The sequence below is a fragment of the Podarcis bocagei genome (assembly GCF_964188305.1).
Source record: "Podarcis bocagei genome assembly, chromosome: 5".
NCBI lineage: Eukaryota > Metazoa > Chordata > Lepidosauria > Squamata > Lacertidae > Podarcis > Podarcis bocagei.
Window position 1 is genome coordinate 69478607 of NC_138129.1, and position 25894 is coordinate 69504500.

The 25894-nt window shown below is 41.2% G+C and overlaps 1 protein-coding gene across 3 annotated transcripts in view; it reads right to left on the minus strand.

Moving 5' to 3' along the window:
• Nucleotides 1–4871: 4871 nt before the first annotated feature.
• Nucleotides 4872–25894, minus strand: part of ADGRL4 (adhesion G protein-coupled receptor L4) — a 91750-nt gene continuing 70727 nt past the window's right edge. For all 3 annotated transcript variants that reach the window (XM_081193742.1, XM_081193741.1, XM_081193743.1), the window contains 3 exons: nucleotides 8827–8918; nucleotides 6191–6359; nucleotides 4872–5373 (listed from right to left, as the gene is read on the minus strand). In XM_081193742.1, the coding sequence (XP_081049868.1) occupies nucleotides 5311–5373; nucleotides 6191–6359; nucleotides 8827–8918 (324 nt within the window). In that variant the 3' untranslated portion in view covers nucleotides 4872–5310. The remainder of the gene's footprint in view (nucleotides 5374–6190; nucleotides 6360–8826; nucleotides 8919–25894) is intronic.

Below are 25894 nucleotides of genomic sequence, written 5' to 3' on the forward strand. Positions count from 1 at the left end.
TAGGGCCATTAATTTCAACAGGTCTTTTCTGAGTAAAGCTTAGTTGAATACCACCACAGTACTATATTTCTAGAAAAAGAGGTGCCGGAACCCACCACAAACACCTCCCTTTTTCTCTTATAATGGCATTGGCACCTGCCTGAGAGGTGCCGGAACTGAGTTCTGGTGAATTCTGGCTGTAAAAAAAAAAGCTTTGTATATTGTACTGTACCCAAAAGCAACCAAGGCAAAACCTGATTTGGCTAATATCAGGAACCCTTGCAGAAAATTTCATTTTACAGGTCTACCTTAGGCTAAGGTAACCAGATGTCCCCATTTCCTGGGGACAGTCCAGGGTTTTTCAGATCAGTCCCCATACAAAATCCATTGAAGTTGAAAAGTGTCCCTGGATTTATTGAAAAAAATCTAGTAACCTTACCTTAGGCCCAGTGCATAAGAAAAGTGAAAAGACCTCCCTTTTGGAAGGGGAGGATCTGGAAGGATCATGTGTGGATGGAAGGAAGTGAAGACCAAAGGAGTTGCATTCTTCTCCAAATTAAAGCAAAGATGAAAAAGAATTTTGTGGCCACTGGGCCCGGCTTGCACTTTAGGTGTGTTTTGAAAGTGACATGGGCCATATTTTCATGCCGGGAAAAATCAGTGTTGGCGACATCCCTAATTGATTTCAACAGCTCTTGCCGACTTGGAGGTGCACCTGTTTCCTCCTCGTGCATATTTCTTATTACTCGAAAGCTACGTGAAACATTTCCTGCTCCTAAGAATTATCACTGGATTAGAAGCAGAATGGAGCATACTCTTCTCGAAAGAGATAGCATTGTATTTCACTAGAAAATTGAGTGTGTAACTTTACCACGGCTAAATTGTTTTGTACAAGGTGGATTAGGTGAAGTCTGCTACAGTAAGTGACTAAATAAGACCAGCGTGGCTTATATCCTTTTGGCAGAGAAACATGAAGAAAGCCGAATGTTGCGAACAACTTTATTATGCTGGCATCTGACACTTTAGCCAAGGCTAAATGGAGTGTCAATGTACTGAACATGTTATGCTTCCCCTTCTATTCATTTTGTTTATAAATAGCTTTTCCAGACAGGCCCAGGCTGTGGCTATGTCTTGACTTAACGTAGATCTAATCTAAAAGTCTAGCAGTTGACAGGTTGGTTAACATTTTATCTCCCCCAGATGTGTGCATTTGCAGCTCTTCGTATTTCTTATATGGTATATTCAGGACCTTGTGCAATGCATACATCAGGTGGGACAAGTTCGCATAGGCCACATATATATATTAATTAGGATAGCTGAGAATTAATTAACCACACAGGAACTTTCTGTACAGAACAGGCCATGCCTTCTCAAAGTTCTGTAGGGATTTGGGGCAAGATGTCTACAGTGGTGAGCCTTCCTGAAGCGTGCCAACACTTTGCGACCCCTGTGCATTTTCTTTCTTTCATCCAGCTTGCTCAGGCAAGTCCAAACAGTAGATGAGGCAAGTGGAAGCAGTTCCTCCTTCTCATTACTGTCAATGCTGTCAGGGAATGAAAGCAAAGAGGATAGCACTAGCATTGGATACAACCCACTGATGACTAAGTTAAGTGCCCGAACCAACAGCAACAACAAAAGACAAGCCAAATATCCCATCTCTCCCCAATTTTCACAAGGGATTTCCCTTTGTCCCCAAAATGGTTAAATAACCCCAACTCAGCTGGTGTTATTGGCTCAGAACTGAACCTCTAATCTTTGGAAAATGAACATGTGAGAAGCGGTTGTTATCCTACCTGCCAGACCCTCCATTGTCCTCAGTATGTTGATCCAAGTCTTTACAAGGAGCCTACGTGCATACAAGCTGAAAGCATATATAGTACTGCAGACTTTGTGTAGCAGGTTGGGCAGAGGTACAGTGGTACCTCGGGTTACATACGCTTCAGGTTACATACGCTTCAGGTTACATACGCTTCAGGTTACAGACTCCGCTAACCCAGAAATAGTGCTTCGGGTTAAGAACTTTGCTTCAGGATGAGAACAGAAATTGTGCTCCAGTGGCGCAGCAGCAGTGGGAGGCCCCATTAGCTAAAGTGGTGCTTCAGGTTAAGAACAGTTTCAGGTTAAGAACAGACCTCCAGAATGAATTAAGTTCTTAACCCGAGGCACCACTTTACAGCGGTTGACTCCCACCCACTTCTTCTGGATTGTTTTGGTTTCTTGCTTAACTGTGTAACAGAATCCTAGGCCCTTGATTATTTCTTTCTGCGGCTTTGAAACCATGAAATCTAGAAGGGATTTCAACCCTTCATCAAGTTAGCAAATTAGCATGTTACATAAAAATAACATACCCTTACATAGAAGGAGGGCCCTGTCAAGGAAGGCCTCTGGACACCTGAAGAGCTCCCCATGCTTTGCCAGGGGTGGTGGTGTAGTTTGGGGGTGTGGGAAGGGGGGGTGTGAGGTGCAGTGAAGAAAAAATGATAAGGTAAAGGTAGCCCTGCCCGAAGGCCAGTTGTGTCCGACTCTAGGGTTGTGCGCTCATCTCACTCTAGAGGCCGGGAGCCGGCGCTGTCCGAAGACACTTCCGGGTCACGTGGCCAGCGTGACGAAGCTGCTCTGGCGAGCCGGCACCAGCGCAGCACATGGAAATGCCGTTTACCTTCCCGCTATAAAGCGGTGCCTATTTATCTACTTGCACTTAAGGGTGCTTTCGAACTGCTAGGTGGGCAGGAGCTGGGACTGAACGACTGGAGCTCACCCCGCCGTGGGGATTCAAACCGCCAACCATACGATCGGCAAGTCCTAGGCACTGCGGTTTTACCCACAGCGCCACCCGCGTCCCTGAAAAAACGATACATGTGTTTAAAAGAAGATATGGTTCTTGGAATTGGAAAGTAGGAGTGATTACTACAAGGTGAGTAAATAATTAGTATGTCCAGAGGTGTTTGGGGTTTTTTTAAAGCAAAAAACAAAACAAAACAAAACAAAACAAAAAACATTTGACATTAGTATTACAATATAAATATAATCCTCTGGTTGCCAAGTGGTTTGACTGCTAGAATGGCCACAATGGGAAGCGGTTGTTCAGCAGAAAATGGAAGAGTCATGAAAAAACAGCATTCAGTGTTTAAGGTGCGGTTCTCATTGAGATAGAAAACCTGTGATTAGACTGCACAACTTCACACTGTAGGTGGGGACTGTATGTTGCTCATTAATAATAATCATAAAAATACTGTAACTGTAGGTTTTGGAGAAAAGAGTTCCAGCCTAATTTCCTCACTACATGCTCCCTTTCTATGTGTGGTTTTGTTTGTTTGTTTTTATATTCAGGAGCATTCAATTATGCAATTTTCAGAAGCTGTCCCAGTTTCTGATTTGATCCCAGAATGTCCTGCTTTTCCTTAGGATGTCCTTATTTTCATCGAAGAAATGTTGGATGGGACCCCAAGTCATCTGAAAGCAGCCCTGTATAGGGAAGGGTTTTTTAAAAAATGTTTTATACATGTTGGAAGCCGCCCAGAGTGGCTGGGACCACCCAGTCAAATGGGTGTGGTATAAATAGTAAAATTATTATTAATATGGAACAGGATGTCCCTATCTTCATCAGAGAAATGTTGGGGGTATGTTCTTCATATCAGACAGTGATAACAGGGCGTCTGTTCTGCAACACTACGCTTGCTGCTTGAAATTTCCAGTGTTTTGTTTACGGCAAACATAATTAAATCCTAGTCCCCTACATAACTGCAGAGTCTTTGAAAGTCAGTTCCAAATACAGGATGGAATGGTGGACGGGGAGGGGGCAAATTACTTTTAGTAGAGCTAAGTTTTCTTTTCTGAACACTGATCTGTTATCATTATCATCATCAACATTATTAGCAGCCGCTCTGGTATTGCAGCACTCTTGTTGACAGATTTAATAGAAGGGATTCATTTCACTGAATAGGCGGAGAGTTTAATACTTAAATCTAAGCAATTATGTTCACCTGCCATTTGAATGGTCCTGTAAATTTAGTTTTTTTTACCAAACCCTCTTGGAGGAACCGTGCGCTTCTGAAGGACTCTCTATCTGTAGATCTCAAATAAGTTTTGACTCCTTAAAATCAGTCTATCAGTGATTAAATTGGACATGAAGAGCTCTTATTGGAATCAAATTTGATTGTTTTATGCAAGATACTTTGCTCAGACACAGGAAATTGTGTTACACTGAGTCAGACCATTGGTCCATCAACTTCAGTATTGTCTACACAAACTAGCAGTTATGCTCCAGCATTTCAGAGAAGAAGCCCATCTGTCTCGAGAGTTGATGGAATGTGATTCCGGGACTGAAGGCAAGCAGCTGTGTTAGCAGGACATAAACCTGGCAGGCAGGGGTTCCCAGACATCAAGACCCCTTCTCAGCCTTGCTGATGTAGTCCAAAGGAAAGCAGAGCAATACATTTGGCACCAGCTTGGCTGCAGGAGTTGCCAGAAGGAGGTTACAAGATTCCATCCAACCATCTTAGGGATTCCTTGGCCTTTTCTTCTACTTAAGATGTTCTGCAAGGCAGTGGAGGTTAAGGATAAGAGTTTTCCTTATCTTAGATGGGCTACATTCACAGGTTGATGAGACCATCTGCCCCACACCTCAGCTTAAGTACAATGTTAATGTGGCATACTACGGGGTACGTATGGATTGTGACTAGCATCTTGTGTACTCAGCTTCAAACAGCAGTGGTGGAGAGCACTGGAACTGGAATAAATGGGAATGTGTGTACCGCCTTCATGATGCAAGCCCCTTAATTGTTTCCATGTAAATGAGGCATTGATGCACACACAGAACCACACAATTACATCTACAGAAAGAGAGAGAAACCTTATTTTTAATCTAGCTGTTTTCAACAGTGGACACTGAGTTTTGATAAAAGTAAAATCTTTTTATTAACACTCTAATGGAATTTACTCTCTTTAAACAGCAATAAGCTAAATTATTTTCATTTCCAAGTCAGCAGGTATGACATTAATAGCAAAGCCACTCTCAGAAACAGCTTTGCACACTGGGTTTGCTCCCTTCTGAGCTACAACCATTAGCCCTGAAGAGTCCTGAGCTCCTTTAGAAGCCTTATTTGTTACACAATAAACCAGTCTGTCTTGTATAGATATGCTGTTTGTACACAATATAGTGTGCCTGAATGCACATTTAAGTACAATATCTATACTGGAGAGAAAGTAATTGATTTAAGAGAGATGACAGCTCAGTAGCTCATTTCATACTTTCACAATATAGCAATTTTTCTAAAGCCTCTCGTTTTCTCCTTTCTTCCACGGTGCTGCTCATCTTAGCTTTCCATCAATTTACCTTAAGCATCCAAAACAGCAAGGGACGTTTCTGAACAACCTAGAGTATTCATCCTGGATCTGAAATGAAAAGATGGAATGAACACAGTGGCTTATTAACAGGTAAATATATGTATTTTAAGCATCTTCCAGAGAGTGTGGCTTATTCTGTTATAAAGGTTTTTACATAATTTGGCCTCAGAGAGGATTAGGGACGATGCCGAAGGGGTTTTCAGAATGCAGACTGCAGGATCTTACATAAAGGCTTCAATCCAGAATCGGATGACTATAGTTAGTAAACCTCTTTAATTATTTCATAGGATTATTGCTGTACAATCTGAAATGCATTGCTTCTTAAATAGTAGATCTGTGAGACATAAATCAGATTTCAGAGTCTTAGGACATGATTGTGAATTATGTATGTGCACGAATTATTTTATTCATCTACGGCTGCAATCCTTAATACACTTACTTGTTAAGTGTGGCCCATTTAAATAAATGGGACTGCCCAGTTAATATGGATAGGACAGTAATGTAAATCTTCTAGCTTCTCTGGCTCTGACAATCTATTACCCTTTTCTCTCTGTTGATGCTTCTCAGACACAGAGTACACCATGCTGCCTTCTGCTAAGGGGCAGCACAATCCCCGAGCTGGGGTAAAAAAAGGGGTCAGCTGAATCAACTTCCCTTTAAATACCCTACCTGGTGAGCTTTCCCATGCATGTACCTTTTGGGATGACTCCTGTGCGAGAGCAATCTCTGAGGTTAAAGGGCGGGGGGCAGAAAACTTCTGAGAGGGATGTTTAAAAAGGAGGGGTCTTTTCAGTTTACAAATTTCAAGGGAGGCTTTGGCACAGGTGTGCCACATGAAGCATTTCTAGGTAGAAGAAGTACTCACTTTTCGTGACAAAACACAAAGAAATATGAAGATGAACAGTCCTTGAAATGCATTGAAGATTGTAAAAAGGTATGCAGTGACCACAGATCCCTGGATGACATGAAGCACGCCAAAGATCCACGTTGCCCCAAGGAGGAAGAGGAGGGAAAGAGCCCCCCGTGCACAAGATCTAGGTAGAAGCAAGAGAGTTAGAATTCTCTTCCTCCCTCCCTCCCTTTCCCACCATATGCAGAAAATGATTTTTGCAGTTGAAAAATCCCTGAACGCTGCATGGCAGTTACATGGTTCCTCCTTTAGGGTGTGCTGCGGTGCTGTTGCCGAAATGATATTCTCTTGCTCTCATAACGAAATGGAAAAAACACAACAGCAACAAAAATCGCAGAAGAAAGAGTAAAAAGTGGTCGGTTTTTTAAAAACACTGCCTGTCTTAATCTTCAAATCTGTTTTCTCTGGTGTATTGCAGAGCCATATGATTTGATTTTAAATCTACTGTTAGTGTAATTCCCCAAGGTAAAACATATGTCTGTTATGAAGTATACCCCCTAAGAAACCTTGGAAAAAATGTATAGTATGCTCTTAGGTCAGCACATGTGCATGACATCAAAGGGATCTTTTGGCTGTTTCTCAGTTTCAGCCTCGGAGATAGTGCTGGCTGTAAAACCAGACTTTCTCTTTATATTAAAAGGATTTCGCTTTTACAATGCAAGGGAACTTTAAATTGTGGCAGGGTCAGAATACTGATGTCCTAATAGCATACAAATCAATTGCCTCTGATTCCCCCACCCTCTTTTTTTGTTAACACACTGTAGTCTAAGTACACCCAACCCTGCTCATGGACTCTGACAAATTACACCATGTTGTCTCACAAATGAGCTCCTTGATTAGTTTTTCTTTTTCATTTTCAGTCCAGCAGTTGCTGGACTTCCTTTCCACAAGAAAGCCTTTTCTCTCCCCCCCTCCTCTTTTTTTTCTTTTTCTTTTTTGGTGCTGCTTCCAGAAAAATGAATAATTTTTTGACTTCATTAGAAGCAGTGCACTGTGTGAAGCTGATAGGGCGAGGAACAGGAGAAAAGTGATCAATCAAACAATTGCTAAATCCTAACTATAAATCTAACACAGCAAGTTGAAACTGCAGGAGTGTTTCTAAGCAACAAAAACAGTAAGTTGTTTTCAGTGGTCCCTATAGCACACACACACACACACACACACACACTCCAGCCTTGCCAGCACAAACGGTTTTCAAGGTCTCTATAAATCAGTTTTAAAGAAAATGAGTTGATCGGGAAATCATAGCAGCACACAAAATAATAATTAAACAATCCCGAGAGACAGAGACAGAGGCAGGTTTGTTGAACCCTCCCCCTATTTCCCTCTCCTCCACCAACAGAGTGCATCACCCAGAAAGCAAGGAGATGGAAGAGAACTGTTTTTTTCAACCCCATTGATTTGAATGGGAGAGTGAAACAAATTCTGAGATCTCCCTTAGTGGAAAAAATGGGCATCCTGACTACAATCCTATACTCACTTACTGGGGAGGAAGTCTCTGTGAACTCAGTAGAACTTATTTCTGTGTTGGCATGCATAGGATTTCACTGTAAGTTGGGACTATGCCTGGAGTTTGGCTTAGGAGTTTCCCCCCAGCAAAATGTATTGGGGAAAAAGGACATATGGCAACAAGTATAAAGCCTAAAAACTTAATTTTGGGGGATAACTTTGCCCCTCAAAAAAAGCTCAACAACTTTGCCCAACCCCCAACAAAGGCATCCGTTGGTCAGGGTTGTGGCAGTGATGGTCAGGGTTTTGGCCGCTTTGGGGTGACAGGTTGTGTGGGAATCAGCCGCGGCAGCGGTGGGCGGTTGCTGGCAGCCCTGAGGGGGAAGTTCTGCCTGCTTCCCTGCCATGCATATGTGAGGAGGTGTCTTCTCCAGGCACTGAAGAAGTGCCGAGAGCAGTGGTGGTGGGGCAACGGATCACATTGTATGGAAAGGTGAGTTGTGGTGCAGGGTGGCTGAGTAGCCGGGCCCTCTTGGGCCCATCATCCTCTGCCCGGGAGACATTGATCACCCCTGCCAAACCACCCTGCGGAGGCAGCTATGGCCATGCCCTGCCACAACTGCCGCTCACCCCACCATATGGCAATCCTAATTCATTAACAAGATTTCTATTTCCATTTGAAGCACAGTTTTAAGACCCAGATTCTTAAAACTGCAGAATTTAGAGTCCCCGGAACCATACCAATCCATCCTTACTGCCAACTATTTTAATAGGGTGCCATCCAACTAAATAGTTTAGCTGGTGCAAGGACTTTAAGCAGCAGATATTCCCCACCCTCTCCTTTCCCTGTACACACTGTGCACGCCCTGTGAATTCCCAGAACAGATTTAGGTGTTGTGGGGGTAGAGGAGAAGGTGGGGAAGTTCCGCTACATATCCTGTTGAGTTCTGTGGGGCTTACTCACAGGTAAATGGACACACAAGTACAGTCATAGGCTTTTGTCAGCAAGAAAAAAAGCCTCAATGCAGTGTAAAGTACACTTTCCTTCAGGAGTGATGTTAATATAGAATTACATCAGTGGGTAGCTGTTTTCAAATCAACTGGTTTTAGTTGTTTTAAAAAGAGTCAAAGTTGAAATTTACCTTATATTTTCATAGCAGCTAACTTCTGGCTTTAGCATGGCTGTTTGTTGAAATACTTTATAGATAATGACACCAAAAGCAATCAAATTAACCTGGAAATATATACATATATGTATTCAGTTTAACAAGATGAACGTTGGAATTATATCTGTATTTCATATTTAAAGCAAACAAATCAAACCCCTTCTTTCTGTTGAAAGGAAAGAGCCATTCTGATCCTTTTAATAGAACAAAGAGTACTACAGTAACCTAGGTCAAAGACGAATGTAACTCTATATCCTTTCAAGTGTATAATTAACAGCAGTCTGCAAATGTTTATTGAATTTATTGGCAAATCTCTTTAGGTTCTGGATCAGAATTCTCCCCCAAAGTAGATGTATGAAATATGTATTCTTGGTTAGGCATTATACAGATATTTCATTTGAAAATACAAACCCATTGTTTCCTACTAAGTAACATTAGCAACATCACGGGTGCGTTGAAATCTTTGGGTGTAAAAGATACAAGTGAAAAGTTTTGAATTTCAAAGGTACTTTGGTAAAAAGGATAACATACTAGGGACTTGGTATTAAGCTTTGCATTTGTTTGACTAAGAAAAAGCCAGAAAAATATGGAAACGAGGCATGGAACAAATAACAGTATACCATAAATCATAGAACCAACCACATACGAGACAACCACAAACAATACTACTGAGCAGTGATGGCTTTGTCTTGGAAATAATCTGAGCTACCACCACAAAAATGAGCAATAGCGTGCTTTATCTCTGGGTCAAAGCCCTCTTTCCCCTAGCCACCCAGCCCTTTGATTCCCCAGTCCTCCTGTCCCATTTTCTGCTGGTGGCAACAGTAGCAGCATATAGTAATCCCACAACTTACACCTTCCCTTGTCCGGTGCAATATATAGAGGGCACACCAGGAAAAATGGTGCTGATGGCCCTCAGGTGCAGTACATTTCCCCAAAGACTCCAGGACCTTTTCTCCTTCTCCAGGCTCTGGAGAAGGTAGGGAGAGACCATACCTTCTTCTCTCTTCCTGTGACTGGAATGTCATTATTGCTGCTGATGCCATTGCTGGCAACTCAGACTTGTAGGTAGAGTCTAAACCAAAGGGAGACAAAGGGTGTTGTGGAACAGGTGGGAAGGGGGGTAAACCAGGAATTCCTCCATGGCTTGGATTTTTAATTAAGCCAGAAGAATTCAGGGCCTGCAATGCTCACATCTTCTTTGACGTGAATGCTGTGAGCCATGAAAAATGTACCTGTGAACCTCACTGATGTTTGTTGAGTGCATATATCACATGGAATAAGAAAAGAAAAGGTCCAAATGTATACAGTACGCAGCATAATGTGATATAGTATCCGATATAATATCTTATACCAATATATCTTAGAGATCAGGTGCTTTTCACTTTGAAAGAAAGCAGCTCTCCCACATAGGAAGTGCTCCTTAGAAAGTAGCAGGGAAGCACTAGGTTAGGTACCTGTGAGGTTTGTTCAATAAAGTTATGCTAGTGTTTGAAGTAAGTGGAAGCGTCTGATCAGCTATTCACAAGCAGCCGTTATTCACCAAAAATATCCATGAGTAACAGCAGATCAGTATTAAAAGAATTATATTGCGGAGTCCACCTGCAACTCTATCAATAACACCAGCACATTCCTTGGACAAAGTTTGCCTGAAGAAAGCTTCTGAAGTAGTCTTTGGTGCTTTATAAAAGCTGTACAATACTCCTCAAAGTAAAATAGGGACACTTGGATATGTATAATTCTCTCTAGTTGAAGAATCAGTGCCTGAGTATCCCCCTTCCGGTATTTCTATGGTCCTTTGTATGCTATGGTCCTTTGTATTCTTAAAAAGCAGAGACATCACCTTGCCAACAAAGGTCCGTATAGTTAAAGCCATGGTTTTCCCGGTAGTGATGTATGGAAGTGAGAGCTGGACCATCAAGAAGGCTGATCGCCGAAGAATTGATGCTTTTGAATTATGGTGCTGGAGGAGATTCTTGAGAGTTCCATGGACTGCAAGAAGATCAAACCTATCCATTCTTAAGGAAATCAGCCCTGAGTGCTCACTGGAAGGACAGATCCTGAAGCTGAGGCTCCAATACTTTGGCCACCTCATGAGAAGAGAAGACTCCCTGGGAAAGATGGAGGGCACAAGGAGAAGGGGACGACAGAGGACGAGATGGTTGGATGTTCTCGAAGCTACCAGCATGAGTTTTACCAAACTGTGGAGGCAGTGGAAGACAGGAGTGCCTGGCATGTTCTGGTCCATGGGTCATGAAGAGTCGGACACGACTAAACATGTCCTAAACTAAATGTGCTACTATGTGCAGAAAGAGGTAAGTGGTCCACCAAGACCCTAAACAACAACAAATTGTATGCACAGGGCTTCACCCCCCTGCCTTGTTTATGTGAAAGATCCTACACCAGGTGTTCCCAGGCTATGGTCCATGGACAATCAGTGGCCATTGACTTTCCTTCAGGTGGTCTCTGACATATCTGTGAAGGACACTTAATATTTTAATTTTATAGAGTTCTATGGTATTCAGATTGTAATGCAATTAAATATGATATAACAAATAATAGACACAATTAAAAACTACATCTGAAAATCACACAGCATCTAGCCTAGTGTATTTCAAGTGCTACTATATGCAGTAAGAGGTAAGTGGTCCACCAAGACCCTAAGCAAATGGTCGGGGGAGGGGAAGTTGGGGAAACTATGGCCTGCACAATCTAAATGGTATGCAAATGGTATGCAAATTGTGTACAGGCAAAGCCCACACAAGTAGAGTTTGTACGTGCCCACAAACTTGTTCACACCTTATTTCCCCAGCATGCATGGAATTGGTTCCTCAGATAAAGAAATCCATCTGGCATAACTGAAGGGCAAGCCAAAATCTTTTACTTGAGAACTGTCAGCTTTAATTGGAGGTGCTGCTGGTGAAAATGGTGGTGAATAATATCTATTGATATTAACCAGTTGGGACACCTTTTTATCGATAAAACTATTCAATTAGTTTTAAATGTGTTGTTTTCATTTGTTGATGTTGTACACTACATTGAATGCTTTTATAGTGGGAAAGTGGAATAAATATCTTTCCATGAAGTAAGTAACCCCGAGAAAAAAATGTGTTTGAACCACAATAATTAACATAAAACAGGAACTGTTGTAGGCACATGCATCTCCAAGCCTTACCTAGCTGTTTCCTGACTTCCTACCCCACCCTGATTCTCCTTTCCGATGAAAAGCATCCTTTGAGTTTAGTCCTACCTGCTTTTTCATTCACCCAACACCACAAACCTCAGTTTACACAGTGACACTAAGTGGGTTTGTACCAGACCAAAAGTGCAGGTAGGTGGGCACACAGAGAGAGCCTGCTGTGGAGCAATGCCTGAGGACTCCTGCTGTTGTGGGCCATTGCTGGTGTCCTACCCCTTCCACTCATCTTTCCCCTTGGATTTGTGAAATTCTAAAAATATACTGAATGAGCCAATTTCAGCTGGCTAGCTTTTTGCATTCTGTCTGTGAATTCTTGATTGCAATTGTGCCAGTTGGTTCTTATGGATTTGCATCTGCTGACTGAGTAATATTAATGAAACATCCACTTGTTTCCTCATCTATATGCTTCAAGAGGAGGGGGAAAACCCCCACTCATATTTAAAACAGCAATTGGAAGCCCAGTGTAGGATCCATGATGGGAAGCCTAGATGGGAGACTTTGGTGGGGTGGACAATTAAGAATTTGTCTTAACCACAGTCTGGGTTTGATCACATGCACCCCTGCAAAGGCATTATTTCAGAAATACATATGCTTTCTGAACAGAAAATCCTGCATGTAGGTGACCCAGGGCTATGTGTGCCAGCCCTGCCTCCAACATCTCTCTGTGTGCAGACTGTACAATCTCTCTATTCCATACCTTCCTGTGTTGAGCAAGGAAGATCTGATGGGAGCATCTACCTGCATTTTTTTGTTCTATCCACAGTGTAGGGAGGCTAGTTAGCAGAGCTCATGCTTGTATGGTGATTTCTACTCACCTTCAAATGGATATGGATAGAATCCCCTTCAGACCTTCTATGTTCAACATCAAAAGGTCTGGGACTAAGTGGGCAGGCATAAGGATGTTTGGAACAGTGACCCCCAACATGGACTGATGTTTCCAATTCAGGCATAATGCCAAAAGAGGGGGCAAAACAGCTCTGTGATGTATTATCACACTTAACAGTTCACAACCCCTTGTGCTTAGTAATAACTACTAGGTAGTTAGTGAGGAAACAATTAACTACCTGAGATAGTCCATCTTTTCAGGGGCCACATAAAAGAACTGAAGAAAGTCTTGGGGGTGGGGGGCAGGGAAGAAGAGAAGTCCAGGCCAGGAAGTTTATGTCATGCATTTAACACATTTAAAATATTAACTTTGTTAAATACATGTTTGCTAATGTACAATAGATGTGGAGGTCAATATGAATGTGGCAGATAGAAAAATGGGGCTAAGGCCTTTCCCATGCATACGGAATTCCTAACACCAAACCCCGAAGATGCTGTTTGGAGGGAATCTGCTATTAGCACCAATATTTAAAATTCTGATATACATAATACTTCTGAAACCAGCAGTTCTTGAAGTTAATTATACAATTAATTTGACCTTTATAATAATTATACACAGGCTTTTATATAATATACATATTCTGGTGAATAACAGAGGAAATAATTCACTTTATCTCTAGCTGGCATAATGTGAGTTTGGAATGCTCTTATTAAAAGTGGGGCAAAATGTAGTCGGAACACAAAAGGGTAATACTTGGAGGATGCCAGAAGTTTTAGGAAACTAGATAGCTAATGTAAGTGGCATCAGCCTAATCATCTAGTCCACACAATGCTCTCATACTCTTTGACATCAAGGTGGCATCTAAGAGGCAAACTAGGAATTTAATTTCAACTTCATGCGTCTCTGTCCTAATTATGGGTTGGTTTTGGAGTGTAGTTCTGCTCATGGAATGGTCATTCCAGGTTCCCACTCATGGAAGAGAAGAGGTGAATTTCACTGATTCCCTATTTACCCATCACCATGCATCCTCCCATCTACTTTTTAGTGTAAGGATCCCTCCAGCATAGTGTGAAAAGTAATGTGAGAGTTTACCAGAGGAAATGGGAATCCAGAAAATTGCTTCCCGACTCATGGGTAGGAGCTTCCACAGATGGAAGGGCGCCATTGGATCTAACCCAATGTGCCTCCTGTTGTATGTTTAATTCTTCTTTTCTCCATTTGGCTAAACATACCTGTCATCATCTCCCTTAATTTCCATGCCCTATCCCTCTCTTTCTGTCTTCTGCCATGCATCTTTCTTTGCTTCCCTCTGTTTTGAAAATGTGATTATGTCATTTTAAGTGCTTTCTCAAGATATGTTCCTGTAACAATGGATGCTATCTCTACGTAGATTTGGAGACATTATTGTAATGCTCACATCCCCCCCCCCATAATTTGTGCCACACCAAAGTCCTGGTGCTTGAGATACACTATTTATCAAAGTTTCTAAGCTTGTATGGAATTTACAGATGTCCTTTGAAAGTTCTTAAGTGTTTAAGTAACAGTTTTGAATATATTCTTAGAAAGGTGGGTCCCCTTCCCGCCTGTTTTTATTTTGTGGTCTTACACCATCTGCTGTAAGTGGGTGAGTAGTTGAAGTGTACTAGAGGGAGAATTAAACTATCGTCTGAGTTTTAAATACACCAAGAACACTCATAAAAGCAAGAAGTTTCTGGACAAGAGCCAACTATAATTCCTATTGCTTGACAAAGGAAAAGCCTTGGACTCCCTGTACAATTAAATAAACAAATACCTGTCTTCTCATATACAAAAGAATGTAGCTTTCAACCCAGAACCACCCACATGACTCTGGCCCTAATGGTGTAATTTTCTGCTTGTGAGAGATTATGTGCTGTTCATGATTAGTACTGTTTAACATTAATGGCTACTAGTATTTATTGTTTCTTTTTCATTGGGTGAAATGACATGTCGGGTCCAAATAATGCTGTTAATAATAGGATGATGTTAATAGCGGGAGGTTCAGAGATGCGACCCATGAGGCACAATCCACTGGAAAGATCTCCTGCACAAGTCCCATTGAAACCAATGCGTATTCCTCAAGAACACATTAAATGACAGATGGAAGATGTGCAAGAGCATGGTCAAATGTGCCCTTCTGTCATTTCGATGTCCTGTATCATAGCTCTCATTACCTCTTTACATCATTATCTGTGGTAACAAATGTCTAAAGTGAGCTGCTGTAAAAAGATAGGCTATGCAGGAGACTGAAATCTGCAATTTTTGCATTCTTACATCAACATGAAAAGGCTTATGCTTTTTCCTCAACAGTAATGTGAATGCAAAATCTAAATGGGCAACAATGAAATTAGCCTTATTTTTTCTGTTAAGGTAGCACAACTCTCCACTACATCCCCCCAAATGCACTTCCCCTCTAAAGCCACTCCTCTTTGAGTTGAGAGAAAGGATTCAATGATTCTATCACATATAAATAAATGGTTGGACGAGTCAGATATGTGTGGGTCTCAAAATCAAGTGCAAAACTCTCCACTGCATTTTCCAAAATGGGAAAAACTCAAAACAAAACTATATTGGAAAAAAGGTCACAGAATCAGAGAATCATAGAGCTGGAAGGGACCAGAAGAGTCATCTAGTCCAACTGCCTGCAGTGCAAGAATCTTTTTGCACAACATAGGGATCAAACCCATGACCCTGAGATTAATAGTCTCATGCTCTACCAACTGAGGTCATATGAATCCATCATATGATTTAAAAAACAACAACAGCAAGGAGAGAGGTAAGAAGAGAGAAGATGTGAACTGTGGCTAATGTCATGTGTACACTGCTTCCCAAACCAGTGGTGGGAGCACATTGGATGCAGATTAAATGGGAGTGTGTGCATAGCCAAAGAATTAAAGGGAGGGGGTATGGCTGAATATTGTTTAGTAGCTCAACGGGCAATGCTGTGTGATCCTTTTGGGTTAACAAGCTGAGAAGCTTGTCTTGCACAGATATCCATGAGAGCCAAGGTCACTTATTAAAGTAGAGCTACTCTCAAACAGCAGGGAAACCCATTTTCAGTGTCCAACTGTGAGAATGCTTCCTAGAAAGAGATTCAGAAAGAAAAGGCTTCTGGGCTTTTGAGGGAATGCAGACATAATACGGTAGCCTACAAATCCGCTCCACTTCCCAGTGGGGAGGAGTTACGGTGGACCACGTGGCCATCCACTCCCCTCCAGGAGCAGGGGACGAAGTCCCACATCATCCAGAGATTCCCGGCCACAACATTCACCAGGCAGCCAATCTGCTGGCGGGGGGACGGGGGCGGCGGGGATGGGCCCCATTTAAACTGAGGTGTGAAACAGAGAGCTTCCTCTTGGCTTGCTTCCTCGATCATTAGGCACTGGTTGATCTTATGATGGGCGAGGGGAGGTGTGGCCATCACCTGCCCCTCCAAGCTTAAGGGTATTCCATTAAAGGAATCCGGGGGTGTGGATCTTGTCCGAAGCCCGGGGTAGGGCTAGGGCCATTCCATGACCCCGTTGGGAAACCAGGGGGAGCTCGAGATGGTTTGCATCGACAGGGCTCCCCCTACTGGTGGTTGAACCTTACTGGACTCCCTACGTGATGGGCAGGAGTCAGATATAGTCGGGTCAATTCCAATGTCTATGCCAATCCCGCTCACATTCTGTAACCAATGAAACTGTGGCCTAAATTTACCCAATAACATTAACCTAATATCCATGTTCTTGTGTCTTATTCACCAACAAGGGGGTGGTCTCGGGGTCTCAGCACGCAACATTTTTTCTTTCTACTAGCTGTCGTAGAGAGAGATGGACTGGTAGCATTACAGGAACAGTGAATGGACTGAATCGAGATTCTCAAGTTATGAGAACGTGAATCTGGATTATTTCCAGGTACAAAGGATATTGGATCATTCTTGTGGTCCCCAGCTACAGCCAAGCCTGTTGTGGGGTAGCGATTTGTATTTGTTCCTGAAACCATTTCAAACTGCTTGATCCCAAAGGTATCTGACAAGGCATAGCTGCCCATACTGTAGCTTATTTATATTCTTAGCAATATCTGATTCCACAGCTTTCTGTGTAAACAACAAAAAAGTAAAACATCTTTTAAATGAAAAGCTATTGAACACTACAGTATACAAAGAAACCCGCCAATGTACTAACACTATTGTGCCTGCTTACAGATGGAAAAAAACAGCAAGTATGAATCATTGTAATTCTAAGTTCCTTCAGAGAGAATTACAAGACCATATGATATCCTAGCGTGTTAGATTTTGCATTAGGATCCATGACTGAGTTGTAAGACATCCAGACAGCTCCATATTGAGCACACATCTGAGGAATACAAGTTATTTCATCTTCTGTTGGCAGTTTGCTTAAACAGCTGGCTTTGAATGTGTTTCTTGCCTTATGCTGGCATACTGGAAGAAGAGCTGAATTTTGATTTGCCTAGCCATAGACTTTGTTCAGAATTATCCAAAGAAAGGCCACAAGCATCTAATAGTTTTCTAGAGCAATTTTTGGTGTACATATATATGATTGCTTCACTTAGATTTTGTCACCTCAGCTTCAAAGGAGAATAATTTATCCTGCCTATTCATAGTAAGTTATGGGAAATCTGATGGTGTTGGCAGGAGGAGGGTGAAGCATGTTAAATTGCTGTGAGGAGAGTAATTAAATCCACCAGCTGTAATTTTGTGGTAATGGGTGGCATTTAGCAGAGGAAGACAAATTTTGATGATGGAACCTCAGTTTGAAGAATGAGGGAGAAGAAAGGATAGTGTTAGAATAGGCATAATACACTGTCTTGGCTGACTGGTAGTTAAGGATGGCTGAATCAGTCAATTCCGCTTTCTCTCATATTCTCATATTCTCAGTTGAGCATTCCACATTTCCACATCAGTTTCAAATATTTTGAACAAGTTCTCATGAAAATTCGGCAGCATTTTTACTGTGAATTTCTCCTGATAGACATCTTTTAATACACATACCTTTGCAAAGCAATATTGCTCTATATAATGCAGTTCTGAATGCTATTTTCACAAACATATGCCTTTCCGTGCAGATTTTATCCTTATATATGCATTTTTTGTACACATTATTTTGCCGGACAACTGTATTGAAAAATTCAGAGAAGTGTGAATTTGAAAAGATGACTGGGTTTTGGTTTACACATTGTTTCAAAAATAGCTTCATCTATAAATGTAGATCAGATTTCTCCCCTGTCCCAATCTGGTGGGCATTGCACTAGGTGAAATGTGGTTTTTAGCAGATAGGCAATGCCCTATATAGTATGACATGGAAAATTACAAATGAACTAAGACGGAAGCACTACAATGTTCTGCCTTAGTGGGTTTGTTACGGTTCTTGTGCAGTAACTTTTAAACAATAAAAGAGTTACTGTTAATCTTCTGCAGTCTCTGGCATTCATTAAATTAGGCAGGGATAGTGGAAGCATATACTTACTAATGTTTTTGATCCCCTTCCTTTGTTTTCTCATTCAGCCTGCGTAATAATTGTGAATGTTTGTGATAGAAAATAGTTGTTATTTTTACCTGCCCATAGTCTTTAAGATGGGGTATAATTACACTGAAACAAATGAATGGCAGCTTTCTAAAGATATGACTGGGAACAGGATGGGAAACATGACGTGTTCTGCTTTAAGTTACTAACAACCCAACAGAAGCTCATTCAATGAAAGGCAGGTGCATGACATTGCTTTATAGTTTGTTTCCTTTAGCAATGACAAAAGGCTTCCAGTTTCTCTCCATTAACCATCACTTTGAGCAGCAGCGAAACTGCAATCAGTAGTGCTGTAATGTCCTAAAAAGACCCAATGGGAATGATGCTATGTCATGATGTAACATTGTTCCCTTGGCCATTGTTGGGAAGAACAATGAGATATTTAAATTCAGACATGACTCACCAAGAACACCATCCTATTCATACCAGAAGTCCACCGGCAAAGTCACTTGGAAGAATGTGTGTAAATTGCATTGGGCCATTCTGTGGGTCATTTCAGTGCCGTGAAGCTGCTGGCTGAAACTCTGACAGTACTTCAACTGGTGGGAAACACTTTGTTTGGTTATGGGAAAGAAACTGGAGAATCTCCTGCTGCCTCTTCTCAAAATGGGTAAGTCTCATTTGCCTCCTCCTAAATTGCCTCACAAAATGGCTTTTCTCCCTGCACACTTTCAAATGCATCTTTACATTACAAATCTCACAAGGGGAAAACATAGCTTGGGGGATGCAAGGCAGGACTTGGAGCAGAAGGGTAGTTTGTGGGAAAAGAAATTATCTTCACACAATGCACAACTTCTCCATTTTTAATTGCCTGCTCTGAAACTGCTTTTTAAAAAGAAAGAAAAAGAAAGGGGGAACTTATATCATGGTTCTAATATGTGCATTTGCACATAATGCACCGTTAACCCAGAAGAAAGCCTTCACTTGTTAAAATGCTAGTCATTGGGATGATAGGTCTTCACAATGTTTTTCACAGAGCAGGAGAATGCCCTGATGTTGTCTTATGAGTACATATATTAGTGCTTGATATTATGTAAAACAATTCTAGAGTTAGCATAACCAACCATAATTTTTAATTGAGTGCTAAGGGTTTTAAAATACACAAAAATCTGTTAATGCATATGCAACAGATCTGTGTTGACTTGGAGTCATAGTCACAGTGGAACCCATCCAATCAATTAATCATAGATTGGGGTGTCCCCCCCATTCTTCTTCTTCACATAGTAAGAAGAGTGCTTGCTCTTACAAGGTGCTATTGTTCCTGCTGTTTTTCCTTGTGCAGTCCCAACGATTTCAGAAAGGCTACTGTGGGTGGCATGTTTGCAACTGGAGATGTAGGCAGCAATCTCAAATGACTGGTTTGAGGACCTGCAGAAGATGGTGAAGCCACCCCCTGCCCCAGTATGCAATTAGCCTGCCCCAACATTTGCTTGAATTAGCCTGTGATTTTATATTCATTTACCTGGAAGTAAGCCCCACTGAACTCAGTAGGACTTCTGATAGGCATAGGATGTTAGTGGATTATGTATGAATGTAAATATCCCATCGAGACCAAAGGAATTACTTCGACGTCCATTGTTAGGCCAAGTCTTAATTGCTCCTGTCAGTGAGGCAAGCTATAATTTTTTTGCATCTTTATGCCCTATACGTTTTGCGACTGTTATTATTATTACAATTTATACAGATCTTAATTGGCAAAAGCATTCCAATTTTACTCGGCTCCATTCTTACTTTTCCGTAATGCGCAACAACACACTTTTGTACCTGCATGAAAAAATATGAAGCTGAACAGTGCAGAAAGGGGGGGGGGGAGCATTATAAAAATAATTAAGGTTAAACTGCTTGGGGGCAAGTGCAATCAAAACAATCCTTTACAAACTGTACTTTAGCTGAACAATTCAAAAAGCAACTATTCTGAATATAAGCAAATTCAAAGGGAGACGATCCCCTTTTGTACCCCCCCCCCGGCCTTCTGATAGAAGACTACTGAAAACTGTCTGGTATCAAAGCTTCTCATGGATTAGACCTTCTGTGGCTCTCTGTTTCTACAAAAGAAGAGACAACCCAGGAAAGGGAAAGCTAATTCTAAAGATTTTGACACACTACTTCTGAGTCTGTTGAGTGCTTCACATTCAAAACTTCAAAAATGAAGCTCCCAAATCATATCTTTTCTACTTTCTCAGGCTCTTGCTCAATAATTGATGAAACCATCTATATGCTGATGTCAAATCTTAGAAAAACGGGGATGGTGGTGGTGGGGAGAGAGATGTCTCCTGCTGCTCTTTTAGTTATATACTTGCTTTAAAAAAATATCATATTAGATATGGCTCCTTCAAAAACGTCTGATGTTCAGGAGCAGCTGCATAGGCATCATTCTCCCCAATGACCCTTATTATCAATGTTAGAATTAACAAGCTTGAATTCTGATGTGCAATCTGGCATGAATGAGGACAGATTTCTGTCTTCTGGCTAACGGATGGGTGAAAATGCTGCTTCGGTGCTGTTCAGTCAGGATGGCAGGGAGTTAAGCTGATAACAATGCAACAGCTTAAGCCGGAAAACGAAAATGTATGCCATATTAATTGCCCGAAATTGCACACAAGCTGGCAGTCAAACAATGAAAGGTATGTCTTGCTGTCTGATTTCTCTCATTATCATCTCCCTGATGAATACACCTGCCCAAATGCTTTAGTTATTTCCTCTAGTTTGACACAGCACTGGAAAATATTTAAGAACAACAACAAGAAGAAATACTGGGAGGGGGGAAGAAAAGAGGGGAGAAGAGATTAAAGGTTCTGTGAAGGGTATGCCTAATTTTTTTTTAAAAAAAAATTATTGTAGAAAAACTGGACACAGATACCAGTAATAAATCCCACTGAACTCAATGGGACTTGCTTTTGAGTAAGACATGCATTCGCTTCAGGGGTCAAAACAGACATGACATTAATTGCATGATTGCAAGTTTAAATAGCTGGCATTCAGCATCAACACTGTGTGCAGGGGAAAGTTTTATGTTTAATCCTTTCCCCTATGTATGGTCCTGATGAAATCCAGTCCTCCCACAGTGGAAATTATTTAAGAAACCCACAAATGGGGCATTTTTGGGGGCAGAACTGGATCAGCACCCTTTGCCGCTGTTGCATGATGTCTATGGGCCTGATCCAGGCCTCTTCACCATACCAGCCTTGAAGTCTGTTCAACTTCAAGTGTATTTGTCCCTGCCCCCACTTTCTGCACTGGCGGCGAAAATGGTGATGTCTCTCAAGCCCTGTTGTTACTGGAAAAGGTTTGGGTTAACCCCTAAATAAATATAATAATTATTTCACCCTATCATTTTATAGCACATCTTGTCCATGGATCATAATTATTCTTGCCTACTTATGCTGGCAGCTTTTCTTTATTTCCCAATCTCCTGCACCACCTTCATTACTCTGTTTTAAAATTAGATAATTGCAAACCCTCCCCCGCCCCATCCTACATGACTTGTGTGCATTGATCTAATCTGAAACACAGCCTTAGATATATTGGTTGCAGTGCTGGAAAGGCTGTTAAGAGAAACAAGTTGGGGAAATTATCTTTAGCTTGCAGCTTGTTTTATGCAGGTTTAAAATACTCCTTTCCCCCTGTAGTTCAATCTATCAAATGTCTGACCCAGTCCTTTTCATGTATACTTACCCAGAGAATAACAATAAAAAATGCTTGATATGATCAATGAGGCTAATGGCATGCACTTCAGAATTCTAATGGCAGATTGGTATTAATGAGTATGTATGTTAGAGGGGAAAAGGTGTTGTTGATATGCTCAGAGAAGAACAAGTGCTTTTAGAGAAATGCCTAGGTGAACTAGGCTTTTCTATGAAGACATGTCAGATTTGCCTCAAAAGAAGTATCTGAAGTACCCAATGCAATCTACAGTCATGCACTCATTAAGTTATATGCAGCCTTCAAATAATATCACAGCATAGTCTAGCTCACTAAACTCCCCTAACACAGTCCTTTGCAATAGCAAAAATATGTGTTTAAAATATACGCCTTCTATCCACAGGACTGTGTGACTAGTTCTGTCTGCCCAAGAGAACTTTGGACTTGTGTTTCTTCAACACTTCTTTTTTGCAATGAAAAGATAGTTCAAAAACAGTTGGGTTTTGGCATGGTAAAAAGGTAAAGGGACCATTAGGTCCAGTCGCAAACGACTCTGGGGTTGCGGCGCTCATCTCACTTTACTGGTCGAGGGAGCCGGTGTACAGCTTCCAGGTCATGTGGCCAGCATGACTAAGCCACTTCTGGCGAACCAGAGCAGCGCACGGAAACGTTGTTTACCTTCCCGCCGGAGTGGTACCTAATTATCTACATGCACTTTGACGTGCTTTCGAACTGCTAGGTTGGCAGGAGCAGGGACCGAGCAAAGGGAGCTCAGCCCGTCGTGGGGATTCAAACTGCCGACCTTCTGATCAGCAAGCCCTAGGCTCTGTGGCTCAGCCTCTAAATGGAGTAAGACAAAAAGTCCCACTAGGCCCATGTCTATTGTCCAAGCCCTTTGGTGCACCCCAAGGAGTTATTTGGATCTTGGCTGTTTTCCTGCTCACTAAAGGTATCATGTTTCTAAGAAAGCAGTAAAGCTGTGGCATATTTGTGTGTGCTTTACTTGAGAGCTGAAGTCCAGAAAAGCCTGCTATGAAAAGGCTATGAAATTGTTGCCATCTACCCGAAACAAAATAAATCCCCCCCCCTTCCAATAGCACTTTAGAGACCAACTAAGTTTGTTCTGGGTATAAGCTTTCGTGTGCATGCATACTTCTTCAGATACACTGAAACAGAAGTCACCAGACCCTTATATATAGTGAGAGAAGAAGAAGAAGAAGAAGAAGAAGAAGAAGAAGAAGAAGAGGAGGAGGAGGAGGAGGAGGAGGAGGAGGAGTTTGGATTTGATATCCCACTTTATCGCTACCTGAAGGAGTCTCAAAGTGGCTAACATTCTCCTTTCCTTTCCTCCCCCACAACAAACACTCTGTGAGGTGAGTGGGGCTGAGAGACTCCAAAGAAGTGTGACTAGCCCAAGGTCACCCAGCAGCTGCATGTGGAGGAGTAGAGACGAAAACCCAGTTCACCAGATTACGAGTCTATCGCTCTTAACCACTACACCACACTGAGTGGGGAGGGGTATTACTCAGAAGGGTGGTGGGAACAGGTGATTGGCTGATAGGTGTGGTAAACCTGTTGACGACTGTTAACGACTGCAATTGGTCTTACAGGGAAAAGCCAGGGGTGAGATGGCTAAAATAGCTTTATCATGTATAATGAGATAAGAATCCAATGTCTCTATTCAGACCAGGTCTCTCCATGGTTTTAAGTTTGGTAATAAGTTGCAATTCAGCAACTTCTCTTTCCAGTCTATCAACCCATTAGTGCTTGAAAGCCACAATCATGTACAGCTTCATTCTGGCGGTTTCAGTTATTCTTCTAATTCCTGCTCCATAAAACAACACAGTGCCCTATTTCTGAAAACTCCTGCCATCTTGTTCAAAATAGCTTCTTCACTCCACCCAGGCAAAAAATAAAAATAAAAATGGAATGCAGCTTACTGAAACAGAACACTGCAAATATTTATGTTAACAAAATTTGTAATGTTGCCATACGGAATCTATATGCAGGGGTTACCCATAACTCAATGCCTCTCAATGAATGACAGCTGCCATTATATTTTGGATTGCGCTTCACTTCCTCAACCTGAAATTCTTGTTTGCAATTGGGTACTAAGCCATGTTTACTTGTGAATATTTCAAGATGTTTTGATTGTCAGGTTAACATCATTGCTGATGTGTTCAGGAATGTGTGCATGAACTCCAGGCATCTGGGCATGTGTGGGGACTTATGGGTCCCTGGATCAGGAAAAATCAGTTTATCCTTTGGCCACAAATTCCTATAATCTGAAAGAACTTGTATGTACGTTGGTCCTAATGGTGTTCAGCACATTGGTTCACCAAAGTTTCTGTTAGTGGAATAAGGATTTGATTCTTCTTTCCTGATGAAGACCCCACCACAATCCACTCTGAAAGGTTGAAGGAACACATAGGAACAGAGTAGCTGAAGTATGGAGAGGAGATCAGTTAAAAAAACCCTTCCCTTTCCACTAATGGACGCCTTTGTCGGATCAAAGACAGCCTTCTGTCTGTGTAAGGGATGACATTGGATACAAGAGATGGGCGTGTGCGTTATTTTGCTTGCCTTTTCATGAGAAACTACTTAATTCACACTTCTTGAACCAATACACAAACTGAAACACATAAATCTTTGAAAATTCACACTTTTCTAAACTTTGCAGTGCAGTTATCCAAACATATGTACAAAAATGCATATACTGTGGAAAATATGTGCTTCGACATGCATATATTTGTGAAAATGACAGATTATATTATATGCATTATATTAGGGGGGATTGCTGGGGGAGATATCAGTGATAGTCAAAAACTACACAACATTGTGTTTATTAGGAGAAATTCACACTGAATTGTTGACGGATTTTTAATGAGGGATTTTTATTTATTTTAAAAGTGCAAAGTGTGGGTAAATTCAATCATGCTTATGATTATTTATTAGTTGCTTTCCTCACAAAAGTGGCTCAAAGCATCTTACTAAAACAATATTACAGTAAGAAGCAAGTATAGCAACCAACCATGAAAACCTCACAATGCAACTGTACTGATAAAAGACAGGTCTTACAGACCCCACCTCACAAAGCAGGCTACAAATACCTGAAATTCTTCAAATTAAGGCCCAAAAACCAAGGTTAAAAGGAGAAGTTTTTAAAATTGGAAAAATGAGAAAGTGAGAGAAACTGAAACTGGCAGATCCCTATTAGAAACAGCCCTCTATCTATCTATAATCTATCATCTATCTATCTATCATCTATCTATCTATCTATCTATCTATCTATCTATCTATCTATCTATCTATCTATCTATCATCTATCTATCTATCTATCTATCTATCTATCTATCATCTCTCTATCTATCTATCTATCTATCTATCTATCTATCTATCTATCTATCATCTATCTATCTATCTATCTATCTATCATCTATCTATCTATCATCTATCTATCTATCTATCATCTATCTATCTATCTATCTATCTATCATCTATCTATCTATCATCTATCTATCTATCAAACTGCTTTATAGATTGATAGTTGCAGTATTGTGTGCTACTTTAATCACATTTTATTAACAAATAAATAAGGACCAGAAGCTACAGCTTAATTGCCTACTCACAGCATCTGCTCTATCGCTTTGCCTTCTAACATTTCTTACTTGATCTCAATCCATTTTTACATGTGTAACTTAGCGGCACTTTGAAAATATCTTCATGCACTCAAGCGTGTTGTCATTTTAAAAACACACACCATGTTTTTGCTGCTGTTGTTTATAATGGGACACCAAAAGTTTCAGAAAGATCAAACCTGAAAACATTTCCAGT